Source organism: Crinia signifera, chromosome 5, assembly GCF_055691185.1.
Source record: "Crinia signifera chromosome 5, ASM5569118v1, whole genome shotgun sequence".
NCBI lineage: Eukaryota > Metazoa > Chordata > Amphibia > Anura > Myobatrachidae > Crinia > Crinia signifera.
The window spans coordinates 234,077,863-234,104,944 of NC_139221.1; the positions used below are offsets into that span (position 1 = coordinate 234,077,863).

Here is a 27,082-nt window from a genome sequence, read left to right on the forward strand (position 1 = left end):
AGGTACTACACTACCTGTTATATTCTCAGATAGCAGTAAGGTAACTTTCCACCCAATGCCTGTCCCAAGTTAATGTTATATTATAAGGTGACGCAACGTGAACATACCTTCTCCGACCATTGAAACACCAACAGACATGCCAAGGAATTTGCTTTTGGTCCATATGTGAGTGTTCACACACATATTCTTCTCTTTGCATTCACAATAAAAACACGATACAGGTGGGTGATGGGACACCTGCTCAGCCACAAAGCGCACTTTGTATGATTCACTGTCGGATCCCTGGGCCGTGTGAGTTTCTTTGGCTTGTACACAGGCACTATGAGTTCTGCGAGGTGTCACTTTGTCCTTGGGAACATCCCAGCTGCAATGAAATGTTTCACCCACAACTGGGTTATAGGGCTTCTTAGCAACTGCTCCTTTTCTGCCTTCATGGAAAGCTGTTAAGTAATATTCCACAAAGCTGATCATACGTTCCTCTGGGTTCGTCCCAGCTGCAATGGATAAAAACAGATCGGGATGGGCCATAAAGTTTGCATACATCTCCAGCAGGGATCTTTTCTCCAAAATAAAGGTTGGAAGCACTACCTGTTATGGAAGAGGAGAAAGTAAATCATGTGTCTTCACGCGACAGAACCTGGTAAATGACACAATTCATTAATAATAAGTCAAGCACGGAAAATGTCCTATTTTGCTTTGGTAACTAGGTTGCGCAATCACAATATAATATCCCCCTCAAACAGAAAAACAAACGATTCCCCTTTCACATAGAAAAGCAAATTACTGAGTTGAAGGATTCTACCCGGTAATTTGCTGTTCAACATGCGCACTTTTCTTGTGTGAAGGGGCCAATCCGGGTCAAAATTTCCAGGTCTTCAACCCAGGAATTTACCAGGGTCGGAGACCTGGAAATTGTGACCCAGGTTGACCCTTTCACACAGGATAAATACCTGTGTTGATCAGCAATAAACAGGTACAAGTGCTTGACCCAGTAATTTGCTTTTCTGTGTGAAAGGGGGGTCAGGCTGGGACTTGCAAAACAACCTTTCACTCAAATGGCAAGTAAAAGATGGGATTTAGCGGCTATTCTGTATAATTTAGTGCAGTAATAATCCTCAGGACAGCAGCAAATGGAATTCGCACACAACGACTTTGCTTAAATAATATTCCACAAGACATTTTTAAAATCCCACAATAAAAGCCATGATTTAGGGGATATTCTGTCTGAAAGTGTATCACCGGGTTAAACATTTCTACCTGGGACTGTAATTTGCTGTTCAGCACGGGTCCTTTTCTTTGATCCAGGAATTTACCAGGGTCGAAGACCTGGAAAGTTTGACCCGGGTTGACTCTTTCACAAAGAAAAATACCCCTGTTGATTAGCAAATGACTGTGCAGAAATATAATTTGCTTTTCTGTGTGAAAAGGGGTCAGGCTGGGACCTGCAAAACATCATGGCACTCAAATGGCAAGTAAAAGACGGGATTTAGGGGCTATTCTGTATAATTTAGTGCAGTAATAATCCTCAGGACAGCAGCGAATGGAATTCACACACAACGACTTTGCTTAAATAATATTCCACAAGACATTTTAAAAATCCCACAGTTATGTTTTGTTCTCGACTACTCCCACTCTACAGCAAACCTACAAAAATGTGTTTTTTCTTTATATAGCGAAGTAAATCAATTTTAAACATGCTTTTAACATCTTCAATGCTGAAAGAAGGGGGTGGGGCACTATGTGTCCCGTGAGGGCGCCTATAAATGGGTTATTTTGCTAGAGCTGCGGTTTCGTAAGTAAGGGTGTCAAGCCCAAACACAATAAATGGAAAGAAAAAGGGGGTGTGAAACCGCGCTTTTACCTAATAATATGCCACAATTAAAGGTAAAGAGTATACATTTATTAAAAATACACTTGTAAAAATATATATTACATAAAAAATAGATGATGCTGTTGCTGATAATTGTAATAAAATATAGAGCCGTGATAGTCACCCAGTTTTCTCAGGATGAGAGTCTCAGTGTCCGTTCCTATGTATGCTTCCTGGTGTGTCCCAAAATAGCAGGCTGTTGGTAATTTTTGGAGTGTTGTAATTCTCCAGCCTAGGGAGCCCCTGTTGTTGGCGGGCTCAACCTGGTTCAAATTCTTCCAGTCAAGGGAGCCCCTGTTGTTGTTGGGCTCGACCTGGTTTGTGGGAATGTTGTCCTGATTAGTTGCGACTGCTGGGATATTTGGTGAGGAAAGCTGGTCCGGTCACTAAGAAGTGGCTGAATCTGGGTGACAGTAGTGGGTGTCAGGGCTCCAATATTGGGCTCCCTTGACTGGAAGAATTTGAACCAGGTTGAGCCCGCCAACAACAGGGGCTCCCTAGGCTGGAGAATTACAACACTCCAAAAATTACAGCCTGCTATTTTGGGACACACCAGGAAGCATACATAGGAACGATTACAATTATCAGCAACAGCATCATCTATTTTTTATGGAATATATATTTTTAATAAATGTATACTCTTTACCTTTAATTGTGGCATATTAGGTAAAAGCGCGGTTTCTTTCCATCTTCAATGCTGAGGCTGTCACATTCCAATATAAATATCTGTCATTATTTATGTAGTGCCCACACAAATTATACCTTTTTCTCTCAGAAGATTTAGAATATTCAGAACACAACACAAGTTTTCTTTCACAAGTCAAGGACAATCTGACCAAATAAAAAAAAATATGTATTTCCCAACCTTGTAAAAGTTGAAATTAGTATGTAGTTGAAAAGGGGGTGTGACCGGGGAGTGGCCACGGTCCTGTTAGGTGTGTTTTCTGCTTCAAAAGTGCTAGTACATGCAACTTAAGACCTCAAACCACCACTTTAATACTTTGCTCATAAGCGTAGCATTAAAAGAGGACTCACTAATGGAATACTAGATTAAATACCTCAAAATAGAATTCCAGACAGATTCTAGAGCTTCTGAGGTAGTAACTTCTGAGGTATGAGGTTTCCAACTTCTCGAATAATAACAGTAATACAAGAATAGACCATTGTTCTATTGTACTGTGAAGATGTTGTTTAATATTGCCAAATATTCTGTATATGATAATCAGGACAGGCCCTGGGTATAGTTCACCAAGGCATTTGCCTAGGGCGACTGTAACTCTATTGGGAGTCATTGAGAAATGGGCAAAGAATATCAGCAGCACCATTGTAATTATTTATTTTTTCCTCCAATAAGATTACATAAAAACTGTTTTAAAAACTTGGAAACCAGTAAGGAAATTAACTTTATTGAGGTTGAGGACCTACAGTAGTAAGATGATGCAAAGGAAGTTTATTTTTACGTAATTTGTTTACATATAAACATGTTACAATGGTTGGGCAGGCATTTAAAAGCACATATTTTATTATTTGGCCATTTTCGTTCATAACCATTTCTCATTTCAGTGCAATATAAAATCTCTGTGAGGACCAAATGTCCTACCTACTGGGTTTCAATTAACAGATGGACACATTTGTTTACAATGGCGATATCCAGCAGAGAAAAACTGCTGTTGGAATTGGCATTTACTCAATGAACTGTATAAAAGTTTCAGGGAAATGCCATTTAAGCTGGCTAAATCAATTTCTTTCTTGTTTCCGAAAGAATGAGTGCGTTTCTGTGCAATCGCATCAATATAAAATTAAGGCTATATGTTACAATCAGGAGAGTTTTTAATATAATGGTATTTAATCAGATTGCAACTAAAAACAAGCAAAACAATTTCTATGCATGCATTCCATTTTTGCTGAAGTATTTACAGTGATCGCACAAAGTAATAATTTCTAGGACTGTTAGAGGGGAATTCCACTGCTTGCAATATGCAGTGCAGGGTTTCATGCATACCTAAAAGCGCTAAACTGACTTTAAATCTTAAACGTTAATTGTAAAACTGCAAAAACAAATTTAAATTTGTAATAGATGTAACTGGGTCACCTAATCTGATCGGAGTATCAAGCAATTTCCCCACGCACATCGTTTACAACACCCCGTTGTCTGTGCATGCAGCTCAACCTGACGATGGACAGCCGCGCACCCGGTGACATCACTGATTAATATGGGTTTTATGATACCGTTCACTTGCCCTTATTCAGATCTGATTGCAGTACAAATTTGTTTTCAAAATGGGAAAAACCATGTGCACTGCAGGTGGGGCAGATGTAACATTTATAGAGAGAGTTAGATTTGTGAGTTATTTTGTTTCTGTGCAGGGTAAATACAGGCTGCATTATTTTTACACTGCAATATAGATATCAGTTTCAACACAACCCACCCAAACGTAACTCTCTCTGCACATGTTACATCTGCCCCACCTGCAGTGCACATGGTTTTGCTCATTTTGAGAACAAATTTGTACTGCGATCAGATATGAATAAGGTATGCATCTCGTTTGACCAGTGGCACTGTAGTGCATTTATCACATCCTATCTGTAGTGCTTCATACTTTAACATACATGTAAACCTGTGGTTGCTGCAAATAGGTCTTTAATACTAACATGAGTTACGTTTTTTTCTTTATAGATTGGGACTCTTATCAAAAAATACTTCAAAGGAAATAAGGCCCAGGCTGAAATAAAATAAAAATTTCCTGCTAATCAAATCATTAAGTGATAAAAGAACAAAACAGTATTTTTTAATTATCAAAGTACTGTGTCAGTATCTTTTTATAACTATATTGAATTTGTTAATTTAGTTTTTCTTTGTATCAGAAGTCCCATCATTACTTTTCCCTGTAGAGTTACACTGCAGTAAGTATCCATTTGTAGGTTGCTAGTGAAGCAATTGTCAATTACTGGAATAACAGTTACTATGGCAACCAGCTAACTGCTTAGTTACTTGATGTGAGCACTGAAAGGAAACACTTTGTGCAGGCAGAGGAGTAGCTAGATGACATGGTGCCCGGAGCAAAGGTATGTTTTAGCGCTCCCACCCAGTCATCTTTCCTTCTTATAGTAATGCTCCTTACACATTATGCCACACAAACTGTAATGCCCATTACACATTATGCCTTACAAACACTGTAATGCCCGTTATACATTATGACCCACACCGTAATGCCTAGTAGACATTATGCCACAAACCGTTATACTTACGTAACTTTATGCCACACACCGTAATGCCCATTACACATACAGTACCAAACACCATAATCCTGAAATCACTTTTATGCCACACACCATAATGCTTCAGGTTAACGCTTTACACGCAATGGTGTAATTAAACATTTTGCACCCCCCTCCCCATGGCACTTTAGTGCCACTTACACATAATGCACTCTGTAGTGCTACTTACACACATAATGCCCCCCCCCCCTGTAGTGTTGCTTACACATATATTGCCCCCCAACACAAAATGGTCCCAGTAGTGCCGCTTACACATATAAGGCCCCCCTTGTAGTACCACTGCCCCCCTGTAGTGTTGCTTACATATATATTGCCCCCCCAACACAAAATGGTCACAGTAGTGCCGCTTATACATATAAGGCCCCCCTTGTAGTACCACTGCCTTACACACATAACGCTCTCACTAGTGTTTACAAATATAATGCCCCCCATTAATGCCACTGCCTTACACACATAATGCCCCCACTAATGCCACTTACACATAATGTCCCGACTAGTGCCGCTTACACACATAATGCCCCCCACTAATGCCGCTTACACATAATGTCCCCACTAGTGCCGCTTAAACACATAAGGCCCCCGAAGTGCTGCTTACCTACACATGCTGGTTGCCAGGGGTAACATGCTCATTGCCTGGGGTTCCATGCTTGTTGCCAAGGGGCATTTCATGCCCATTGCTATAGGGGATTACATACTTGTTGCTAAGGGGGATTATATGCTTGATCCACCATAGGGGTTACAGGCTTGTGGCCATGGGTTCCATGCTCGTAGCAGGGGAGATTACATACTCGTTGCCCAGGTGGAGCTAAATGTCAGTTGCCCAGGGGGGAGCTAAATGTGTTTATTGCCTGCCCTTCCCCCTGCCAGATGCTGAACGCTGGTCTGCTATGGAGGCACAGAGTCTCTGACAGCATTATAGACCCTGTGCTCCTCCAAAGATTGCCGCCACCGCCACAAAGGATATATCCGCTAGAGGTACAGGAGTACCTCTAGCGTGTTTTCTCTGTGGCGGCAGCCAGGGCGCAGGGTCTCTATAATGCTGTCAGAGACTCTGCTCTTCTGCAGCGGATGGGCGGTTGGCATCCAGAGGGCAAACCGACAGGCACCGAGTGTGGTGCTGGGCGCCCTGCTACTCTTTGGCTCCCGAAGCTTGCGCTCCGCCGGCTCCACACACCATACGCCCCTGTGTGCAGGACACACTATAACAACATGTTACGAAAAAATACATACAATATCTGCCAATAGTAACAGGAAAAAGAACTACTGTTTTCCAGGAGCGGCTCTTACCTCTGTGGAGAAGGGGGTGCTGCAATGCTGCCCCCCTAAGCTGCCGCCACTGCTGGGCTCCACCGCAGGTTCCCAGCTGGTCCCCGCTGCTATCACCTGCTGATCCCCACTGCCGGTCCTAACCCCTGTTGCGGTCGTGTGACCAGCACATGCGCAGTAGCTTCTTTGATACTGCATACGCTGGCCCCCAGCCTCTATGGGCTGCATCGGCAGCAGTCCATAGAAGCATATTCATGGTCCAAAGTCCGGTGCATGCACAGTATCATCCTCGGTACTGCACATGCGCAGAGTCCGTTTTAATGGGCTTCCGCCGCAGCAACCCATGGGGGAATTCCAGAGAGAGGGAACATCTCCCAATGGAGAAGGGGGGCCTGCGTTAGGTGACTGGCAGGTCGGACTTCCAATAAGATGCCACTGCAACTGCATTTGGTTTCACACAGTGGTGGATTTTACCTGGGGGGCATTAGCATACGTAAAAACCACCACTTTCGTTTTCTATGGTGACCACTCTGTAACTTCTCCATAAATGTCTTATTTGTAAAAAGGGGCAGCAATTACAGAATAAGTAAAAAAATATATATTTTAAAACACTTTTCAAATGAACCAACCACTACATGACGAGAAGTATTGCAAATCAATTCTTGGAAAATGATTAATCAAATAAATATTAATTTGTCCAAACCATTATATTTAATTTCATATAAATTAAAATAACGATGATTAAAATCAATATAAAATGCAAACTGTTATGGCTCCATCCAATCCACTGATAGGGTAACAGCATTGTCAGAACAGTACTACTGCACCCTATTCAGGAAACCAATATCCTGGTAACAAGTTTTGCAATGAGTGCTGAGAAGCCTTAAGGCCCATAAACACTGGGTGACTTTGAGCTGAAAGTCGCTCAAAACAGCAGGTTTGAGCAGCTTTCAGGTCAAAGCAGCCCTGTGTGTATGGCCCGGCGATTAGCGGTAAGCGCTTCTGCGCGCTCCCGCAACATCGCTGGGAAAGCCGTTCATCTGCTGGTTATACCAACAGATGAGCGGCTTTCAGGACTGCTTTGCATAGCGCTCTGCTATGCAATGCCATCCTCCCCCCTCCGTCGGTGCCGGGCAGGGGGAAAGCCGCTCAGTGTGTATGCACTGAGCGGCTTTCATACACGCTGGGCATAGTCGCCCTGTGTGTATGGACCATTACACCAGCCCTACAATGGTATAAACAATATTTGAACATATCGTTATGTCTTTTTTTACTGATTAAAAGAATGTATCAGTTTTTATTAATGTATCTGTAATAGATTAAAATAGACTAAACTTATTTAAATGAACAATGTATTTTTTTTCTTGGAACTTCTTAATGACATGGATTAGTGCCATGTATAGGTTCCACTTGAACCTGTTTTACAATCTTCAACATGAATGAAATTGGTCTTGAGCCATGTAATGGAGATTTGAACCACGGAAACAAGCATATATTCAGCTTAACTATGATATGATAGCAGTTACCAGGTTCTTAAGAGTCTGGGTGTTAGAGCAGGACATGCAGTGAAAAGGGTTCCATTGACAGTGGCTTGTGTGCATGGATTAATCCATGCACTAAAACCCCATTATTTAATTATTTGAGTATTAAGGTAAATAACTTACTCTTCTGAGTGCTGAGCCCTCTGTTTTCTTTATTTTAGCAATGTGGTTACAGGCCACTGCACCCTGAATGGAGAGTGCAGTTTGCACACCGTTCCTAGGAATGGTGAGTGCGGTGGATTCGTGTGTGTGTGTGTGTGTCTCTCATGCTATTCTCATTGCATTCACATTGCATGCATGTGTTTTTCAGATCCTTGAACTGCATTAAAACTAATCCTTTACTACCCTTTGTCATCATATTGATCACAAGTATATCAGGTCAGTGGCAGATACCCAGCGGGGTGCCGGCATCAGTAAATGTATACACAATTGCCGATGCTGGTGGGTGGGGGCAACATTAAAGAGGTCCTCCCTTGTATGTACTGCACAGTCTTTGGTGCACAGGAGTGCGTATCAAAGGGCCCTTCTCAGCTATGGGGTATATGGTTTTTGCGAGCTGTGACAGTGAGCAGTGCTGACTGCTCGCTGTCACAGCTCGCAAGTCAGTATTCAACTGACCCCCCTGCACACACCATGTCCACGTGGCTGGGTTTTTACAGTGACGTGGAAATGGCGTGTGCGGCCACTGAAACAGCGAGGCTTGCGGCTAAATGCAGCCGGCTCCCTGCATTAGCCATGAGCCTTGCTGTTTGGAGGAATCCTTGCTGTCATCTGACAGCAAAGGGTTCCCCTGGAACATTGAATACGGTGAGCACCCGGCACGGGGGTTAAACGGAAAGGGTCACTTGTTTTCGGCAATCCCCGCCGTTTAACCCCCTCGCCAGCCACATTGAATACTGCCCTATATCTTTTACTTTATCGTCTAATGTGTATGGGGCTTAAGTTATGCCAGGCATCTCGCACAAAGGATAGGTGTACATTACGGGGAGACATCTGTATACAGTCTCTACAATGTGGTATATAACAGCTATATAGCATAAATGGCAGCACAACACTTATTATACGGTACATCCAGAGAATACGCAGCGAAAATTCACTGCAGATCTATATCAACACTGTGTTATAGTCTCCCATCCATATATCTGATCTTCCAACGTACACAGTATAATGTACCAAACAATGATTATTTCCTAATATTGTTATGTATCACGGGACCAACTAGTGCCATTTTACTAAAGCATTTTGTAGCAGGGTGGCATCCTCAGCAGAGGAATTGTGAAGACATTTATGCTAGTAATTCTAGAATGCCATAATAATAATCAAACATGCACAGCTGTGTGCAGTATTACCATTAACAATTCACATAAACCGTTATAATAAAACCATATGTTTGGAAGCCAGAATAAGTGAGTAATATATCAAAATCAATAAAACATGTCTAAAGAAATCAGATTTTAATGAAAAAATAAATTAATTTAAATGAATAGGTTTTCATCAGAGAATCGTGTGATCCCATGTAATGGATCAGTCATGTACCAAGAGTAAACAAACTCTCAAAAGGAAGTTTTTTTATGTTTGATATCTTTGATTAGTATTTTAGAAGATTAAAAATGTTTGATATCAAGTATATCATATACAAACATAAAGCACAAGCTATCCCAATGAGTCACTTATAAAAGCCATTTGCCTGTATAGAAAATGTATTTTTGAAGTAAAAAATGATATACAGGCACCCTATTGATTTAGAATGGTTTATGTTTGATTTGAAAGGTATGTCTGGAGATTTGTATTAGGCTGATTTGCCCATTGGTGCTCTAATCTCACCGTTGGGAAAATGTTTTTGTTGCCGGCAGAGGGTGTGAATTGCTATTGCCACAGCGCTTAAACACAGACAATAGTACCCTGTCTCGCACTGTTCATCTGGCCAATTCACAACACGATTGGAGTAGCAAACATTTTGTTCCAGGTACCGCTGCCATAAAGTGCAGAGGGTGCCTTGCTGCTTTGGCCAGGCACGATAATCAGCAGCAATTGAATTCCTCTCCTTTAGTACCTTGATTTGGAGGCTGAGTAGCTGCCGAATAAACCACAAGGCTGATTATGCGTCAAACAAAACAATACTTACCTTTCACAATTGATGCAGCTGTTTTTATTTGTTCTAAGCTTCAACTGCAACTGGTCTTTAAAAAGAATAATATTATTAGTCCTCACAAACCTTTGTGACATTGTATGATGCTTTATCTCGTGCTTATCTGTAACCCTTTTATGTAGCCTGTTGTCTGAAGCTCAGAGCTTTGTTGATGGGACACTTTGATGCTCCTCCATGTGAGCAAATGTGTGATTCTCTATTTTAACATTGCGCTGTTATTCTTCCAATTTGTCTTTTTTGCTGATATCAAATATTTCGCTTTGTAACGCAATGCTTTAATAAAAAACATTTTTTTTAAATACAGAGGACTTTTTCAACACGAGCAGAAAGACATGGACAGTAAAGGAAGTGTTTGATGGGCGCTGTGGCTAGTTACATTATTATGCCTTTATAATTGTCCTAATTACACACCTTTGTAATCGCTACTAATGAAAAATAAACATAATTGAAGAGACAAGTAGATGAAGGTCTATAAACTAGTATATAATGGTTAGCACTACTGCCTCACAGAACTGAGGTCAGAGGTTTGTTTCCCAGCAGGGCCCTAACTGTGTGGAGTTTATATATTCATCCCATGCTTGCGTGGGTTTCCTCCGGTTTCTGATAGCTTACTTGGCTTCCAGTAAATTAACCCTATAATGTCTGTGTGTGCGTGTACATATGGTAGGGAATATAGACTGAAAGTTCCACTGGGGCAGGGACTGATGTGAATGCTCGGAATATGTATGCGGTACATAAATAACTGGCAATAAATAGATAAATAAAAGTGTTATGTTCTAATAATTGATATTTAAATGTAAATATATCATGTTCTTCTAATGTAACATTAACTTCCAAACCCAAATGACAACCAGCTATAGAACGGTTAATCTTTTTATCCTACTTCCATCCTCTTTGTACACAAATTCATCTCATAATTGCCAGCATTTAATTGAAGAAAACAAAATGTACATCTTGAAAGGAGCAATTATGGTATGTGTTGTCTGTGACTTATATTTACATGAAACTTTCCTGAAAGAAGACACAGGAAGTTCAGCATGCTTCTTTACTCAGTAACTGCAGGCAGTGCTGCCGAGGGAAGGGAAGCGGGTACTTTTTGCCCAGGTCTGATGGAGTGGCCCGGGTCCCACTCCCCTCTTGCAAGCAGCTTGGCAATGGTAAAGAGAGGGTAGGCTGTCGCTGCAGTACAGCTTCTCTCCCCAGCTCAGCACACGCTGCTCAGTGCTGTGTGCTGAGCTGGGAAGAGAGAGAGGCAGCTGCAGTGGCAGGGTGTCCTCTCCCCCTGCGGTGATGTGGGATACTGCCCACACCCCCCCATGGCTCCCACCTGCCAGGTTTTTTTCTCAAAGGGATGTGGCCAAACCTCCCCATGGTGGCTACGCCCCCTCTCTGTGGCCACGCCCTTTAAATTTACCAGGGTCTGGCTTACCTGTTGGGACCCCTGACTGCAGGGAAGAGACTACGCACACTACAGAGATTCATATGCCAGACAGTACACCAAATACTTACACAGCAATGGAAACTATATACACCACAGCATGTATACAATGTGCCAATACATCCAGAGTGGAAACATTGAGCCCAAGAAATAAAGTACAGTGTATACATATGGGCTTCATATAAAATGGCATAGCATTACATTTCAGTGTATGTTTCCCCATTGCCTCCTCGTTGATATCCTTGCTTTCTTTTGAAAAAGCACCTCAGGGTGATTATAAAAGCAACACCTATGTGCATGGCAGTGAAAATGGCTCCATCTGAAACTTGTCATGACATTGACTTACATCCCCTGTAAATATGCCCCACTAAGACATTTTCTCTACTTGCAACCCTGCCCACAACCTTCAAAAAGGTTATAAATGGAGAGTGATAAACCACCAGCCAATCAGATCCTAAGTCTCAGGTTATAGGCTGGGTTTCAAAAATGAGTTAGGAGCTGATTGGCTGGTAGTTTATCACTCTCCACTTTATGAAGCTTAGTACATATGGCCCTCTGTCACCTACCAGATGTTAACACCTATAGCCCCTTTTTGCATGGCTACGGTGCTATGCACCCCGGAATATAAGCATGGCATAGAGGGGCTGGAGGTCCAATGTCTGCATCCCGATAGATGGAATTCCTGACAGAGGTCTTGTAGCTGGCATTGGTATTCTGACTGCTGCCATCCCATCTGCCGGTATGGTAACCGCATCCCGCCTTTCAGACCTTGAAACATAGGATGAGCTGGACATACTACTCTTCTACTGTATGTAAGTTATGCTGTCTTATGGTGTTTGTGTTCAGTTCTAAATATTAACAGTTCTTACTCAGTAATATTGTTTCAATACTGTATAGCAAAAGTGTGTAGTTTAGTACTTGTTGGACAAAGTCCCAAACTGTAGAAATGTGTTACCGAAACACTTCTGTTTTAGAAGACAATTTTATCATATAAGACCATTTACTTGGCTTTGTAAATTAATATTTATTGCAGTGAAATCTTTCAAATGCAAATCAAGTACGTTAAAAAGTCAAGGTCAGCAGAGACTGTTTTATTTGGAAAGAAGAAATTGGATATAACCAAGCGCAGGGCACTATAGTCCCAGCTGCCGTTTATAAGGGATACTCAACCCTTAGAATGATAAAAAAAAAAAAAATAGACAGAAATGCCACCGGCCGGTGAGACAATTTCATAAGCTTTGTGCACAGAAACTTTTCTAAATCACATAAAAACATATGTTTAAAATTCTAATTCCTAAGCTATAACATATAAGGCTAAGTACATTGGCTAGTGAGCCTACAATATACACCCAGTTGGGCTTTGGCAATACCAGAGGCTTAATATTAGTTAGTATAGCTGTGAGTAATCTACTCAAATGACGCTGTTTTAGACTGCCCCTGTACTTGGGGATAAATCACCCAGAGTCACACCAATGCGCAGGGTTAGTGCTGTTAAGCTTACAAGCAGATTAGTCAGTCATACCATAGCTTGATTCTTTAGAGCTGCAAATGCTCATTCATTCAGACGCTGCTGTAAACAAATCACTTTGCACAAATACTCATTGTGTTCGAAAGAAAGAGAGATCTAGAACAATTAGATAAAGAGATTAATAATTTGAAGGATCTAATCCAACCATTTATAAAACTACCAGAATATAAAGAACTGGAGAAAAGAATAGAGAATAATCTGAGGAAAAATGAGAACAGCTTGATAGAACGAAAAGTGAGGAAATTCAATAGAGACAAAACACGGGAGGAGTCAGGGGAGCCAGAAATAGAAACACCTAAAATCACAGAGAAAAAAACAAAGATAGAAATTAAAGACACCCCGACACGGAATAAAAGTAAGAATAGAAATAGAAACAGAAACAATCTTAATAAGAAGACAAAAGGAGAGAATTATGAAAATAATAGAAAATGGATCCCTCCCCACAAACGGTCCCAAAATTGGGACCAAGATAGTCATAACTATAAGAATAACTATAGAACCCCACCGATTAAAAGACATTTCAATCGTAGACCTAACCACTACGATTCACAAATGGATCGTTTCCCGCTTAGGAATAGGAACGAAAGGACCTACACCACTAGGGGGCATGAGGAATTTAGACCTCCCAGATGGGAAACAAATAATAGGTACGACGCATTAAGGGAAGAGCGTTGCCCCTCCCCGACTTTTTTATACAGGAGGAGAGAAACATTCAGACCACGATAAAAAGAAGGGGGAAAAGGGGTGGGAAACCATGTAAGGTCAAAAGGAAACATAATAAAAAAAGAGGGAGAAGGAATGTATCGAGAGCAAATGTGGATAATGAAAAAGGAAAGATCAAAATATTTAACCTTTCGGACCACCAATTGGAGGTGGCCGAAATTGCAGTCCTTGAGAAGGGACTTAAATATGCTCCCTCACTCCCTCTAAATAAATTTGAGACGTTTGTTGACCTTATAAATTTTTTCTAAATCAAAAAACAGTGTCCCAGGTTGAAGAGGAAAAAACTCCCTTCAAACCGAAATCTATTTTTAACCCTATACATTCAAGGGGAAATTTTGTGGAAACTTTCCTAAAACTGGTATCAGATGATATCAAGGAAATGGACCACAGAATAAAGAAATGCAATCTCACAGTCAAAAAAAAAATGCTTTGAAAAACTTGAGGGACAATGAGAATTTGATTATAAAACCCACAGACAAAGGGGGGGGGGGGGGAATAGTCATTATGACTAAGGAAAATTACGATAAAGAAATATATAGACAATTGACGGAGGGCCAAACGTACACTAAACTCAAAAGTGACCCTACTACTAAAATGCTGATCAAAATAAAAAATTTACTTGTGGAATCTAAAACAAAAAATGTAATATCAGACAAGGAATTTGCATTTCTGTATAATGAGGAACCTTCTATCCCCGTATTATACATCCTCCCGAAGGTCCACAAGGACCCAATATGCCCCCCAGGTAGACCTATTATTTCGGGGATTGGGTCTGTCAGTGCTAATTTGTCTCAATATATCGATTATTTCTTGCAACCCTTGGTCATCCAGAATAAATCTCATCTTAAGGATACCAGAGACACCCTTAATGCGCTAGCAGGTGTCACATGGGAAGAGGGCTTCATTTTAGTAATGGCGGACGTCAAGTCCCTTTATACTATAATAAAGCATCAAAAGGGGACTGAGGCGTTAAAAAAAGCCCTGAATAGTAGTAACCTTGATAAATCCCTACAGGAGTTTTTAATTGATGGGGTACGATTCATTTTAGAAAATAATTATTTTTGTTTTAATGGGAATTTTTATCTCCAAAACATTGGCACTGCGATGGGCACCAGGTTCGCCCCAAGTTACGCAAACATCTTTATGGGACAGTGGGAAGAGGACGTGATCTGGAACCACTGTCCCTTTGGGGCGAACCTGGTGCTATGGAAAAGATACACCGACAATGTCATTTTTATATGGAGGGGAGGGGAAGAACTTTTAAAGACGTTTTTTACCTATTTTAATAGCAATCAATTGAATATCGAATTTTCATTTGACAGCAGTAAAACTAGAATTAATTTTCTAGATGTGTTTATTTATGTTGAAAATAATAATTTACACACCATGAATTTTAGTAAGCCGACAGATTCAAGTGTGTACATTAAAGCTACAAGCTGCCATCACCCAGACTGGCTACGCTCTATTCCAGAGGGCCAATTCAGACGCATTAGAAGGAATTGCAGCACTATTGAAAAATATAAAAATCAAGCAATCACCATGGAAAAAAAGTTCAAATCTTCTGGCTATGAAGAAAATCAGTTACAAATGATTAACAATAAAGTAGCTGATTTGGATAGAGAATCACTACTCAGGCCCAGTGAGAGACCACAGAAGGAGGACAAAACCAAATTCGAATGGGCATTTGTAACTACTTATAGTAGCCAACATAAAATACTAGAAAAGACACTTAGGAAACATTGGGGGGGTATTGTTAAAGGACTCAACAATAGGAAAACTTATACCCAAAAGACCTAAGGGCATTATTCTGCTCGGAGCGGCCAAACGTGCGTACGTTCGCCATTACCGCACGCTAGCCGTACGCGGCCGTTAGGGTTAAGTCCACCCACAAATCAGCCGCTTACGTACGGCCAGAAATACCGTAGAAGGGGAGTGGCGTACAAATGAGCGTACGGCAACGTACGCGGACGGGCCAGCCCTTGCACTCCGACAACAGGCGTACAACTGAGCGTACGGCGCCGTCTACGGCCGTCTTTCCTCCGTCTCCCCACCGACTTCTTGCGGAGATCTGAGTGTACGCCAGTTTGCACGGACGGGTCCCTATTGTTTTCAATGGAAAACTCAGCTTATGTCACCGCTCGTGAGAGTGAGCGTACGTCCGTGCACGCTGGCATACCCTTCACATATATGGACCTGCAAATCTTGCCTCTCAACTACTAATCTGACAATTGATTAATTAATCTATTTGTTATTCACTTATTGTTTTCTATTAACTCAATTGTCTACCTTAATAAAGACCTAATAAAACTACATTTTAACCCACATTACATATATATTTGTTATGTTCTAATGTGGCATTTTAATCACTATCTATGTGTCCCCATATTGCTGTTACTTTTAAATCAAGTTATGTTGGTGTTTCTGTATATGTACTAAATTATGTACGTAATTACTTTGTCCAAAATGTGTAACATGTATACCTACCCTGATGTTATGTGTGATGTTTTAATCGAACAACATTAAACATTCATGCATTTTCACTATGTGTTATTTTACTCAAAAACACACACATTCACACATCAATCATTACCCCTCACCTCAAATTACAAGTATAACTTACAGTACACATCTGTATGTACCTACCCTTACACGCCCTCTAACATATTTATTATTAAAAACACAGGCAATTTCGAACTGTAATCAAACTTTTATTGGATACAAAAATAAAAAGGGGGGGGGATAAATAAAAAATTAAAGGCGGGCCTCCAGAAGTCCAAAAAGGAGCTGGAGGTACACCAGGGTCAGCATGATTTCCCGCATGAGGGCTGCCACCTCCTCCTGCTGCTGTTCAGTGTCTGTAATGAAGGGATAAAACAAAAAATTAATATATAACATACACAAATGTTTGTTGTATTTGTACATAATAAAAAGTTCAGAGTTATGTGTGAAGGCCACATACATTTAGAAACTACATTGAAGATGGGTCTGCTGTAAACACAGTACTAAAAAATAATATGTTAACACACACATACTGTACATAGTAAATAACATTAATTCAATTACTCCTTCATCAATGAATGTATGCTGTATCCCAATTGGTACTTTTTTGGGGGGGGACTGTCCTCTAACCTCACAATTAGCCTGTGCTATTTAAGGGTTATGACATTGTTGTGGCTTAAGCACTCCTTACTATTTTAAATTTAGGACATTGCTGTACAAATTATAGGCCTACAGCTATGTTTGTAAAGCATGCATCCGCATGGCCTCACACACTATTACCAAAACAATCTCTACATTTAAGTTGCACCAGTGGCAGATTAAGCCTTTGGGGGGCCCGGGGTACTTTAGAGCGGAGGGCCCCCTTGCACTTGTCATTACTGGCCGCACACTGCATGGGCGAATATTATACTGTCAAAACATAGAGTAAAGGCAGAATAAACTTGGTCAATGGTTACCTGCAGGGGATATATATATATATATATATATATATATATATATATATATATATATATATATAGACAGGGGGTTGGCGGCACTCGGAATAATAATAGACACCATATATATATATATATACACACACCACATGAAAAGCCTGTGTTTGTCCCTCTGCCCCTTACTCTGGAGGAGACCTCACAGTCCTAGTGCTGCCTCTGATTAAAAACCCTCCTATGACTAAGCTGCTGCTGCTGTTCTCCATGGACCTGAGAAGCATGTAATGAGCTCCACCAATCAGAGCTCAGCACAAACTTCTCAGCCTCTGTCCTCTGGTGCAAAGTGTCATGGGACTTAGTCAACTCCCAGAAATGCACTGCACACTTGTGCAATCAGTGTGCCTTGGCTCCCGATGCTCAGCACCATAAATCATTGTCACATTGGCAGATAGGTCAAGCTGCAGCACTACCCCACCCATGCACAAAACATTTAGCTAAAAAAAAAAAAACATAACTTAAACATTTTATTTTTAAAAAATACATGACAACCACAGGGGGCCCCTAGCTAGAGGGGGGCCCAGGGGCACTGACCCCTTGCGCCTCCATTATAATCCGGCCCTGTGTTGCACATCATGCTGGGAACTGGAGTTACCCAACACCTGGAGCCACATAACTACCACACCACTAATGTCGGATATCTCATTGGATGTACTGTTATGTCAATTATTCAAGGGGTGAGGCATGGCCACACTCAAAAAAACCACCAAGGGGAGCCTTGTTCCTGGAGAAGGACAGGACACACCTCATGGTCGGCCTGCAGTGATATGTTGCAACTAATGTTGATGTTGGATACACATATGTGGTTGTTGTGATTGTTTATGTGTAGAAATGTGTAGGTCAACATTAGACACATTATTTACTTACGGCTACTTGAGCCATCCTGGTCGCCGCTGGTTGGCTGTGCAGTGGTTGGGGGGGTCCCGAGCAAGGGGGATGGTCCTGGAGTTTGGACCGAGGTAGTGGGTGTGAGTGGGGAGTGGAGAGATTTGGGGGTGGGTGGTGGAGAGGTGTAGGGGGGTTGGAAATGGGGTGGGGAGGGGGGGGGGGTGGGGGTTGTGGAGGGGGGGGGTTGTGGAGGGGGTGGGGGTTGTGGAGGGGGTGGGGGTTGTGGAGGGGGTGGGGGTTGGGGAGGGGGGGGGGTTGTGGAGGGGGTGGGGGTTGTGGAGGGGGTGGGGGTTGTGGAGGGGGAAGGGGATGGGGAAATGGTGTGGGTCCAAACTGCACCCAGTGTCTCCTCTTCTTTCTCCTCCTCTTCTTCCTCCTCCTCTTCTTCCTCCTCCTCCTCTTCCTCTTTCTTCTCCTCCTCCTCCTCCTCTTCCTCCTCCTCTTCTTCCTCCTCCTCCTCCTCCAGGGCTGCCTGGTCCCGGGCTGCCTGCTCCCGGGCTTCCATACGTGCCCTTGCCCGTGCTGAAATGTTCATGTTGATGGCATAGAAATCGAAGATTGGGTTTCATAAAAAAGGGGGAAAGAAAAATTCACATTAGTCATGCTCATAACCTTCAAAATTATCATTGCTGTGATATTTCAGACATTTATCATGCAAACTATTTGATATCCTACACCCAAAAACTGATCAACTACTTAAACCCCCCCTATACACCCCCTATACACCCATATACACCCCATATACACCCATATACACCCATATACCCCCATATACCCCCATATACACCCATATACACCCATATACACCCATATACACCCCCATACACCCATATACCCCCCATATACCCCCCATATACACCCATATACACCCATATACCCCCCATATACACCCATATACACCCATATACACCCATATACCCCCCATATACACCCCCATACTCAGGAACATATTTATAAAAAGTACACAAAACATTGCTAAAAAACGCTGACATACTAGTAATCAAAACTTACATCGGGCAATATGGCGGCGAAGGCTGCTGAGTAAAACCGGCTGCCGCCGGCGCAGGTCTGACCAGCGCCGCTCAACCTGCCAAGGCTTCTGCGGACGCCGGTCGTAGAGAAGATGAGGCGGCGGGCAGCAGTATACGCCCGCCGCTTGTCGGCATTTCTGACATATGGGCCCCTGGGCCCCAGGTGACGGTCCATCACTTCCACCAGGGCCAAAAGCTCTGAGGTGGAAAAGGGCCTAGCTCTTGGACAAGTCATATTGGCAATGGCGCAGTTATTAATTGCAGGTACATATATCACTTTTGGTGCTTGCTGATTGGTCGAAAAAATTGTTTGTTTGGTATTAACTTTATTAATCCTTCTTACATTAACAAACTGTATGCGAATAGAAACTTACGCGGACCGTTCCGATATACACACACCACAACCAACAGCATGCATTCAATGAAGAGAGAAGTACTGTATTTACAGTGTGCGGAAAATAATACACGCAACCCTCTACTTATAACTACGCTGCTTAAAGGGGGCACGATACACCGATATGCATGGAGAGGAGTACTGTATATACAGTAGGCGGAAAATAATACACGCAACCCTCTACTTATAACTACGCTGCCTAAAGGGCCACAATGCAACATGTTGCTGTATGACAATTTCATACACATTACATATGTAAGGAAAGCATTATATCGTGATGTTTTGAAATGTGACTCACAAAGCATACACGAACTCCAACAGATACCAGCTGACAACACTCGTCATTGGAATGACAGGTGCCCACATTTCACGATGTAGCACAGTGCTCCACAACCTGTGTATGTGCATATACAGGTGTTTGATCAGGTGCGTTGAGACCTGCGTAATTTAAGCAGGAATTATCGGCGGGAAATATCGGCGTAAATTTGCATCTACATTGCGGGAAAAAATATACGCCCCCTTGTTCATGGCGGGAGATTAATATAAAAATATTCAGTCAGATGCAGCACACAATTGCTGCAAACATGTCTGACTCAGACGATTCTGCAGCAGAGGACGCTCTGCAGAGAGCTACAGCACAATCCATGCTTGATGCACTCAACAAGAGGGAACAGGAGCGGAGAAGGAGGGCCCAAGAGAGGAGTCGCCTGCAAGATCAAGCGGGCCCCTCAGTAACAGGCCCTGGTGAACCTCCACCAGCTCCACAAGGGCCAAGCAACCAGCCAGAACAAGAGGTTGCATCTCTCCAAACAGGTGTGACCCAGCAGGTGCATGGTGAGAGAACTGGGGCCACCAGAAAACGTGCTGCAACATCTAGGGTGATGACTGAGCAGGATACCACCACCAGAAGGAGAAACCCTGCATTTGTAGAGGCCGAAATGCGAATTCTAGTGCCCAGGGCACGCAAATGGATTGAATTGGCAACCAGGAAGCCGGGTGCCAGTGCAAGGAGAAACCTTTGGGACAAGATCACAGAGGAAGTGAACCAGGTGTCACCAGTGGTCAGAACTTGGGACGCGGTGAAGAAAAGGTTAGTGTGTTTGTCAGGGCAATTTTTCAGCAGTCTCCAGCAGGAACTGAGGCCCTTATTCTAGTTCACTCTTTCTGCCCAAATATTTCTTAGATGGACAAAACCATGTGCACTGCAGGTGAGGCAGGTGTTACTTGTGCAGAGATAATCAGATTAGGGTGGGGTTTTACACCTGCCTCACCTGCAGTGCACATGGTTTTGTCCATCAAAGAAATATTTGGCCACACATGGCAAAAAAACATAAGATCACCCACACTAGGAAATGTCACGTAGCTAGGGGTACCACATAGTCCCTTTAATTCCGGACACATATTAATTACACAGGTTCTGTGGCTGGCTGACTTCAAGACTCCACTTCACCTAATTTTAAACTGCCACAGAACCTGTGTAAGTAACATGTGTCCGGAATTAAAGGGACTAGGTGGTAACCCTACACGTAGCACAGTGGTGCACATATCTCATGGTGATATTTGTATTTTTAAACTTGTAGGTGGACTGACTTCAAAAGTGCCCTGAAGAGGAAGATGACTGACCGGTACAACCACAGCATGTCCACCGGGAGCGGTCCTATGCCTGACCATTTGGAGTATAACCCCCTGGAGCTGGACTCCTGTGACGTGATCGATGTGGGGGAGATCAGGGGGATCTCCAATATGGACAGTGAGCTCCCGGCGGAGGTCTTTGCTGCTGCTTTTGATGGTAAGTCACAGTAATGCATTGTATTTAGAAAGATATTTTTTATTGCGTATGTGATGGTGACATTGTTTTCAATTCTTATCCTAGCAGAAGCAGAAAGTCAGGATGTACCGGCAGCATCTTCCTCTGCAGAGCCACAGGTGGAGCAAGTGGTCCAGCCTCCACCAAGACGTCGCCCCCAGCCCCAGCCACAGGAGACATGGAGTTAGAGCCTGTTGGTGACGCTGGACAGGATCGAGCAGCAAGGGGTGGATGCTGCGATCCGTCAGCAGCAGGTGGCGGATTTTCTGGCGGAGTGGAAGGCCACAAACCAGCTGCAGGTTGAGGCCTTGAACCGCATTAATGAAACTCTGGCGGCTGGCATGCTAAGCATTGGCCAACACCTCAGCCGCCAGAATGAACTTCTTGCGGAGCAGCTGTCCACCGCCAGGTCCCTAAGGGACAATCCCCCATCTGCTGCCCCACCCCAAGCTGCTCCCCAACCTTCCACCTCGGCTGACCCTCCTGTGTCGACTAGGGAAAGACGCCGAAAGCCAGCTGAGCCAAAGGCCCCTGTCCCCAAGGCCCCATCTAAAAGGGGCAAAAAAGGGCCCAAATGAGACCTGGTTCACTTCCTCTGTGGTTGGAGGCCAAAGGTTTAAATTGCACTGGACATCCGCTTCCTGAGTTGCCCATCGATCCATTTGCGTGCCATGGGCATGAAAGTTCGTATTTTGACCTCTACAAATGCAGGATATTTTTTTTTGGTGGTGTGTATCTTGCTTAGTATTCACCCTGGTTGTTGCAGTACGTATTCTGGTGTCCCCATTTCTTTCACCATTGCATTTGCAGGGTAACACATGTTTGGAGATATGCAACCTCTTGTTCTGGCTGTTTTATTATTTGTGTGTCTATTTTATTTGTTTATTTGATTTCTCACATTAAAGTGTCAAGCTGTGATGCTGAACAGCAAATAAATTTATTTTACAAATTAAAACAAAATTGTGGTATGTGTAATTTCTTGTGTGAAACAAATACTAGATTTATGTGTACTTACTGACCAGGGTATTTTTGAACATTTGTTGAAGTGTGGTGGAAGTTTCCCATGTGTAACCCTCTCCATGGCCATTCCCATGTTCCTATCCAACTTTTCCCTGCTAATTAGTTTGTGTCAGCACATGTGCAGAGCAACTTAATAGGTGAGAAAGCAGTTTGTGTGCAGGTGAGGTAGCTCCTACAGTAGTAGGTAAAAGCAGGTCCAGAACAATGCTTTCCTCATGGAGTGGGTGAGGCAGACAAACAAGGGTGAAAAGGTACATTTGTGTAGGAATGCATATGTGTCCTCCCTAAAAAAAGATGTGTGAATGGGCCAAACATGATAAATTAGCTTGTGAACAAACATGCCTAACTTTTTAAATATATATGATTTGACAGTGTCATAAGCAGATGTAGGAATCCTTTGTTAGAGAGATGAGAGTGCAATAATGTGATTGGTGGCATCTTACATCCAGAGTGTAGTCAAATCCAAATCATAGCAGATGAGATAGTGGTACAGGTCATTATTTTGGGTACTATACAAAGATTGTGTGGAAAATAGTGGTCATGGGCTTCAAACATTGCTGAAACATCCTTTGTAGGTGTTAGATGTGGTTTATGTTATTGTATCCTAAATACAAAACCTATGTTAGTATTAGAGTGAACACGTTGACACATGTCGACTTGTGTAGATTGAGTGTGCTACTGCGTAAAGTCTATGAAAGCACGTAGTGAATGTGTCTGTTTAGCAAATACCTACCTTAGCGTATAAAAAGATTCTTACCTTAAATTAAACAAACCTTTAAATGTGGAGAAGTATAGAAACATAAGCTTCCAATGTGTTTGCGTGCTGTATGTGTGGCTTGCAGGCAGTGAAATCATGGTTTGGAGTTAATAGACTGCAGCATTGCTTATTACATTCAGGTGTATGTGTTTGAGTAGTAATCAGTGTTAATTAGCCAACTCAGGCGCACGCTGGCATGCGGTATCTGTAGGGGTGGTTTGAGCTGGCGGTTGGCGGCCGCCTGTTTGGTGTCCGAAATGAACGGTGCCTTAGTCGATCGTGCGGTAGTAGCACCGCTCATTTTTGGTGCACACCCCCGTGTACGCCCATATTTACGCCCATTTTCCCTCATTATTTCGGCCGCTCCCATCAACACGCCCCTATGCCGCCCCATTACCCGTACACTCGCGTACAGGTTTTTTCGCACGTTGAGACACCGGCCGTAAGCGTTGTGGAGTGTTCGCGCCGGCGCATTAGCGTATCTGCACATGCGCAGATCGTTAAAAACCCTGGGACGTACGCGTACGGCCCGGACGCTCCAACCAGAATAAGGCCCACTGTGTATTTACAAAAGAGCGCCAACTATTAGAACCAGTCTGGTTAAAAGTGCTGTTCCACCCACGAAATCTATGACAACCATAAAATCAAAAGGTTTTTTTAGATGTGGAGTATGCTTGGGCTGCAGAGGGATCACAGGAAATTTCTCAAAAATTAATGAAGTCACAATTAATGATAAGGCTTTTAAAATTAGAGATTTTGTCACCTGCAATAGCAGCAATGTAGTATATGCCATAGAGTGCAAATGTAACCTATGGTATGTGGGAAGAACATCTAGAGCACTTAAAACCCGCATTAGTGAACATCTGCGGAATATCAGAAAAGGTGTTATGACACATGCGTTGTCAGAACACTTCAGGGTTAAACACAATTGTTGCACATCTGGAATCAGGCAGTTCTGTGGACTGAGGCAGGTGAAGGAGAATTGGAGACAGCGGGGATTGGCAAAGCAACTCGCTAAGGCAGAGATGCAAACAATATATGAGCTAAATACTCTAATCCCCGCTGGTCTCAATTCGGACTTTGAGATCAAGTGGTTTCTGTAATTATTTTATAAATCTTAACTGTCTGTCATTTGATTTCTAGATTTGCTGTATTGACTTTTCGCATCATAAAGAATCTGGCATATGTTCCCTAGCAACAGAGTATACAAACTGCGCTGTTGAACCAATGAAACATCACATTAAGTTCAGCCAGACGTGACGTATCGGCATTCAAGATTGTGCCGCACTGAAAGCTGAAATACAGGACTCATATAATCTGGGGAACGCCAGGCCGGATATGACGTATCGGCACCCAGCACTCTGCTGCGTCAGAGGCTGGGGTTGCCGTGGATACCCTGGATGCCGGCATACGGCGTACAGGAAGCCCACGCCGCAGCAAGGGACTGTGGGACTTGTAGTTCTAATTAGAAGTCCAGCTGCGGCGCGGGAATCTTTTAGGATATAAGGAGCTTGTGTGCATTATGTGGAACACCTTGAAAAAGTCCTCTGCGGAGGAAGAAACGCGTTGGTGAACTGCACATAAGTACCTTGGAAGGAGGACAAGCCGGAGGAGGATCGCCATACAGAGTGCCCAGCAGCATCCCTATTGGTGATTGAGACCTATACCCTTTTGGAACTGCTTGACTGTCAGTTCCTTAAACATCCGGTAATTTACCAACCTCCCATAATTCAAGGATTGCTTTTCATGCACTTTATTTTGTGCTTTTATGTATATTTTATTGAAGTTTTATTTAAGTGATAATAAATGTGTGATGTTTTAAAACATACTTCACCATTATACACTTTTTCTATTAATTTATATGGTATATGACATCGGAGGAATCCTGTCACTCATCTTTCCAAGCGCTGGATAAGTTTATTCCATTTTGTTGTTGGTGTATGGTGAAGGTTTTATTGAGGAACCTATAGGAATATTAACTGTCTAGCAGCTGGATGCGCAGTCTACTTGTCCATTCATCTGTGTTTGTGATTATTGGACTTAAGCTTCCGTTTTGGTGTAGAAACTTTGCCTTATTGTAATACACTTGTAGGTGAGATTTTACCTGCCTGGAGCGGGTGCCCGGCTGCTGGTCCTCCCAATATCACAGCCTTTTCTAGGACTTCCTGCTCCGGCGTGTATCTCCCAGGCTCTAGTGGTGGCGATGGCAGTTAGTGATGACGCGTTTGCCCGCCTCTCTCCTCGTCAGCGGCTTCATCAGATGATAATAAGGCAAAGTTTCTACACCAAAACGGAAGCTTAAGTATTTGTGCAAAGTGATTTGTTTACAGCAGCGTCTGAATGAATGAGCAATTGCAGCTCTAAAGAATCAAGCTATGGTATGACTGACTAATCTGCTTGTAAGCTTAACAGCACTAACCCTGCGCATTGGTGTGACTCTGGGTGATTTATCCCCAAGTACAGGGGCAGTCTAAAACAGCGTCATTTGAGTAGATTACTCACAGCTATACTAACTAATATTAAGCCTCTGGTATTGCCAAAGTCCAATTGGGTGTATATTGTAGGCTCACTAGCCAATGTACTTAGCCTTATATGTTATAGCTTAGGAATTAGAATTTTAAACATATGTTTTTATGTGATTTAGAAAAGTTTCTGTGCACAAAGCTTATGAAATTGTCTCACCGGTCGGTTGCATTGTGATTTAAATTATTTTTGCTTAATAAAAGATTTCTATTTTTGGATACTTGTGTTCTAGTCCATTAGCGCCGTTTACCTTTCTGTCTATTTTTTATGTGGAAAGAGCTTGGGTGGTGAATGGTTAGTGGTGAATTTCACATTAGGTAAGTTAGGCAGGTGTCCTAGGGGTGTCTCACGTCTCCTAGGGTTGCCACTTGTTGGGAGGTGGCACTTGGACACTTGGTTTTTTGCTGTCAGGCAGAAGTGTACAGTACCAGTAACTACACATATTTCCACTGTACTGCACTGTACCATAGCTGCAGACTGCCTCTGTTTATACTGTCCTAATTAGTAAATATGCATATATTATTAAATATGAAACATAAAATGTGATAGCTCTTGGCTTGTTTTATTATTGTTATTATTATTATCATTATTATTAACCTACCAAGCACCAAAAGAGTACTTATGACCAAACAATGAAAATAGTAAAATTGGGGGGAAGGGGTCGGGGGTTATTACTGGTGTTCCTAGAGGTGAACTGACCACTTAATCCGTACAAATACAAGTACCATTGCAGCAAACCAGCAGAATAGCAACATTTATGGACACTTTTTAAAGCATAGAGCAGGGGTTCCCAATGTTTTTTGAATCACAGGTTTTTTCACGGTACCCCTAGGCCAAAAAAAAAAATGTAGAAAAAAATCTAAAACTAAGTAGATTGTGTTTATGTGGTAAAGGGCAGGATTTTGTTCTATTTGTACATATATTTTATGATTGGCAGTCACTAGAATTGGTTTTGTCCATAAATAATTGACCATAAATAATTTGAACTGGTCTTGGGCCACCAACCCGTGGCACCCCTGCAAGTGTCCCGAGGCAGTTTGGGAACTACTTTAAGGACCAGATGTATCAAGTTTCATAAAGTGATACAATGAAGAGTGATAAACAACAGCCAATCAGCTGTCTTGTCATAGGCTGGGTTTGAAAAATAACAGCTACAGTATGAGCTGATTGGCTTGTTGTTTATCACTCTCCACTTTATAACTTTCTGAAGCATGGTGCATCTGGCCCTACGTCTGTTAAATGATAAATAAAAATGTGCATTATGCACGATTCCTTATTATCCTGATGTCTTTCTTTTATGGACCCCAGTAATATACCCACTCGAGTAGGCATAGAGAAATCTAACAAATCCTAAGCTTCAGTGATATGGGGAATCATCTG

The 27,082-nt window shown here is 42.5% G+C and overlaps 1 protein-coding gene across 2 annotated transcripts in view; it reads right to left on the reverse strand.

Annotated features, from left to right (window-relative positions):
* OSBPL10 (oxysterol binding protein like 10) overlaps nucleotides 1–27,082 on the reverse strand; it is a 389,517-nt gene that overhangs the window by 53,358 nt on the left and 309,077 nt on the right. For both annotated transcript variants that reach the window (XM_083188653.1, XM_083188650.1), the window contains one exon: nucleotides 108–588. In XM_083188653.1, coding sequence (XP_083044779.1) covers nucleotides 108–588 — 481 coding nt within the window. The remainder of the gene's footprint in view (nucleotides 1–107; nucleotides 589–27,082) is intronic.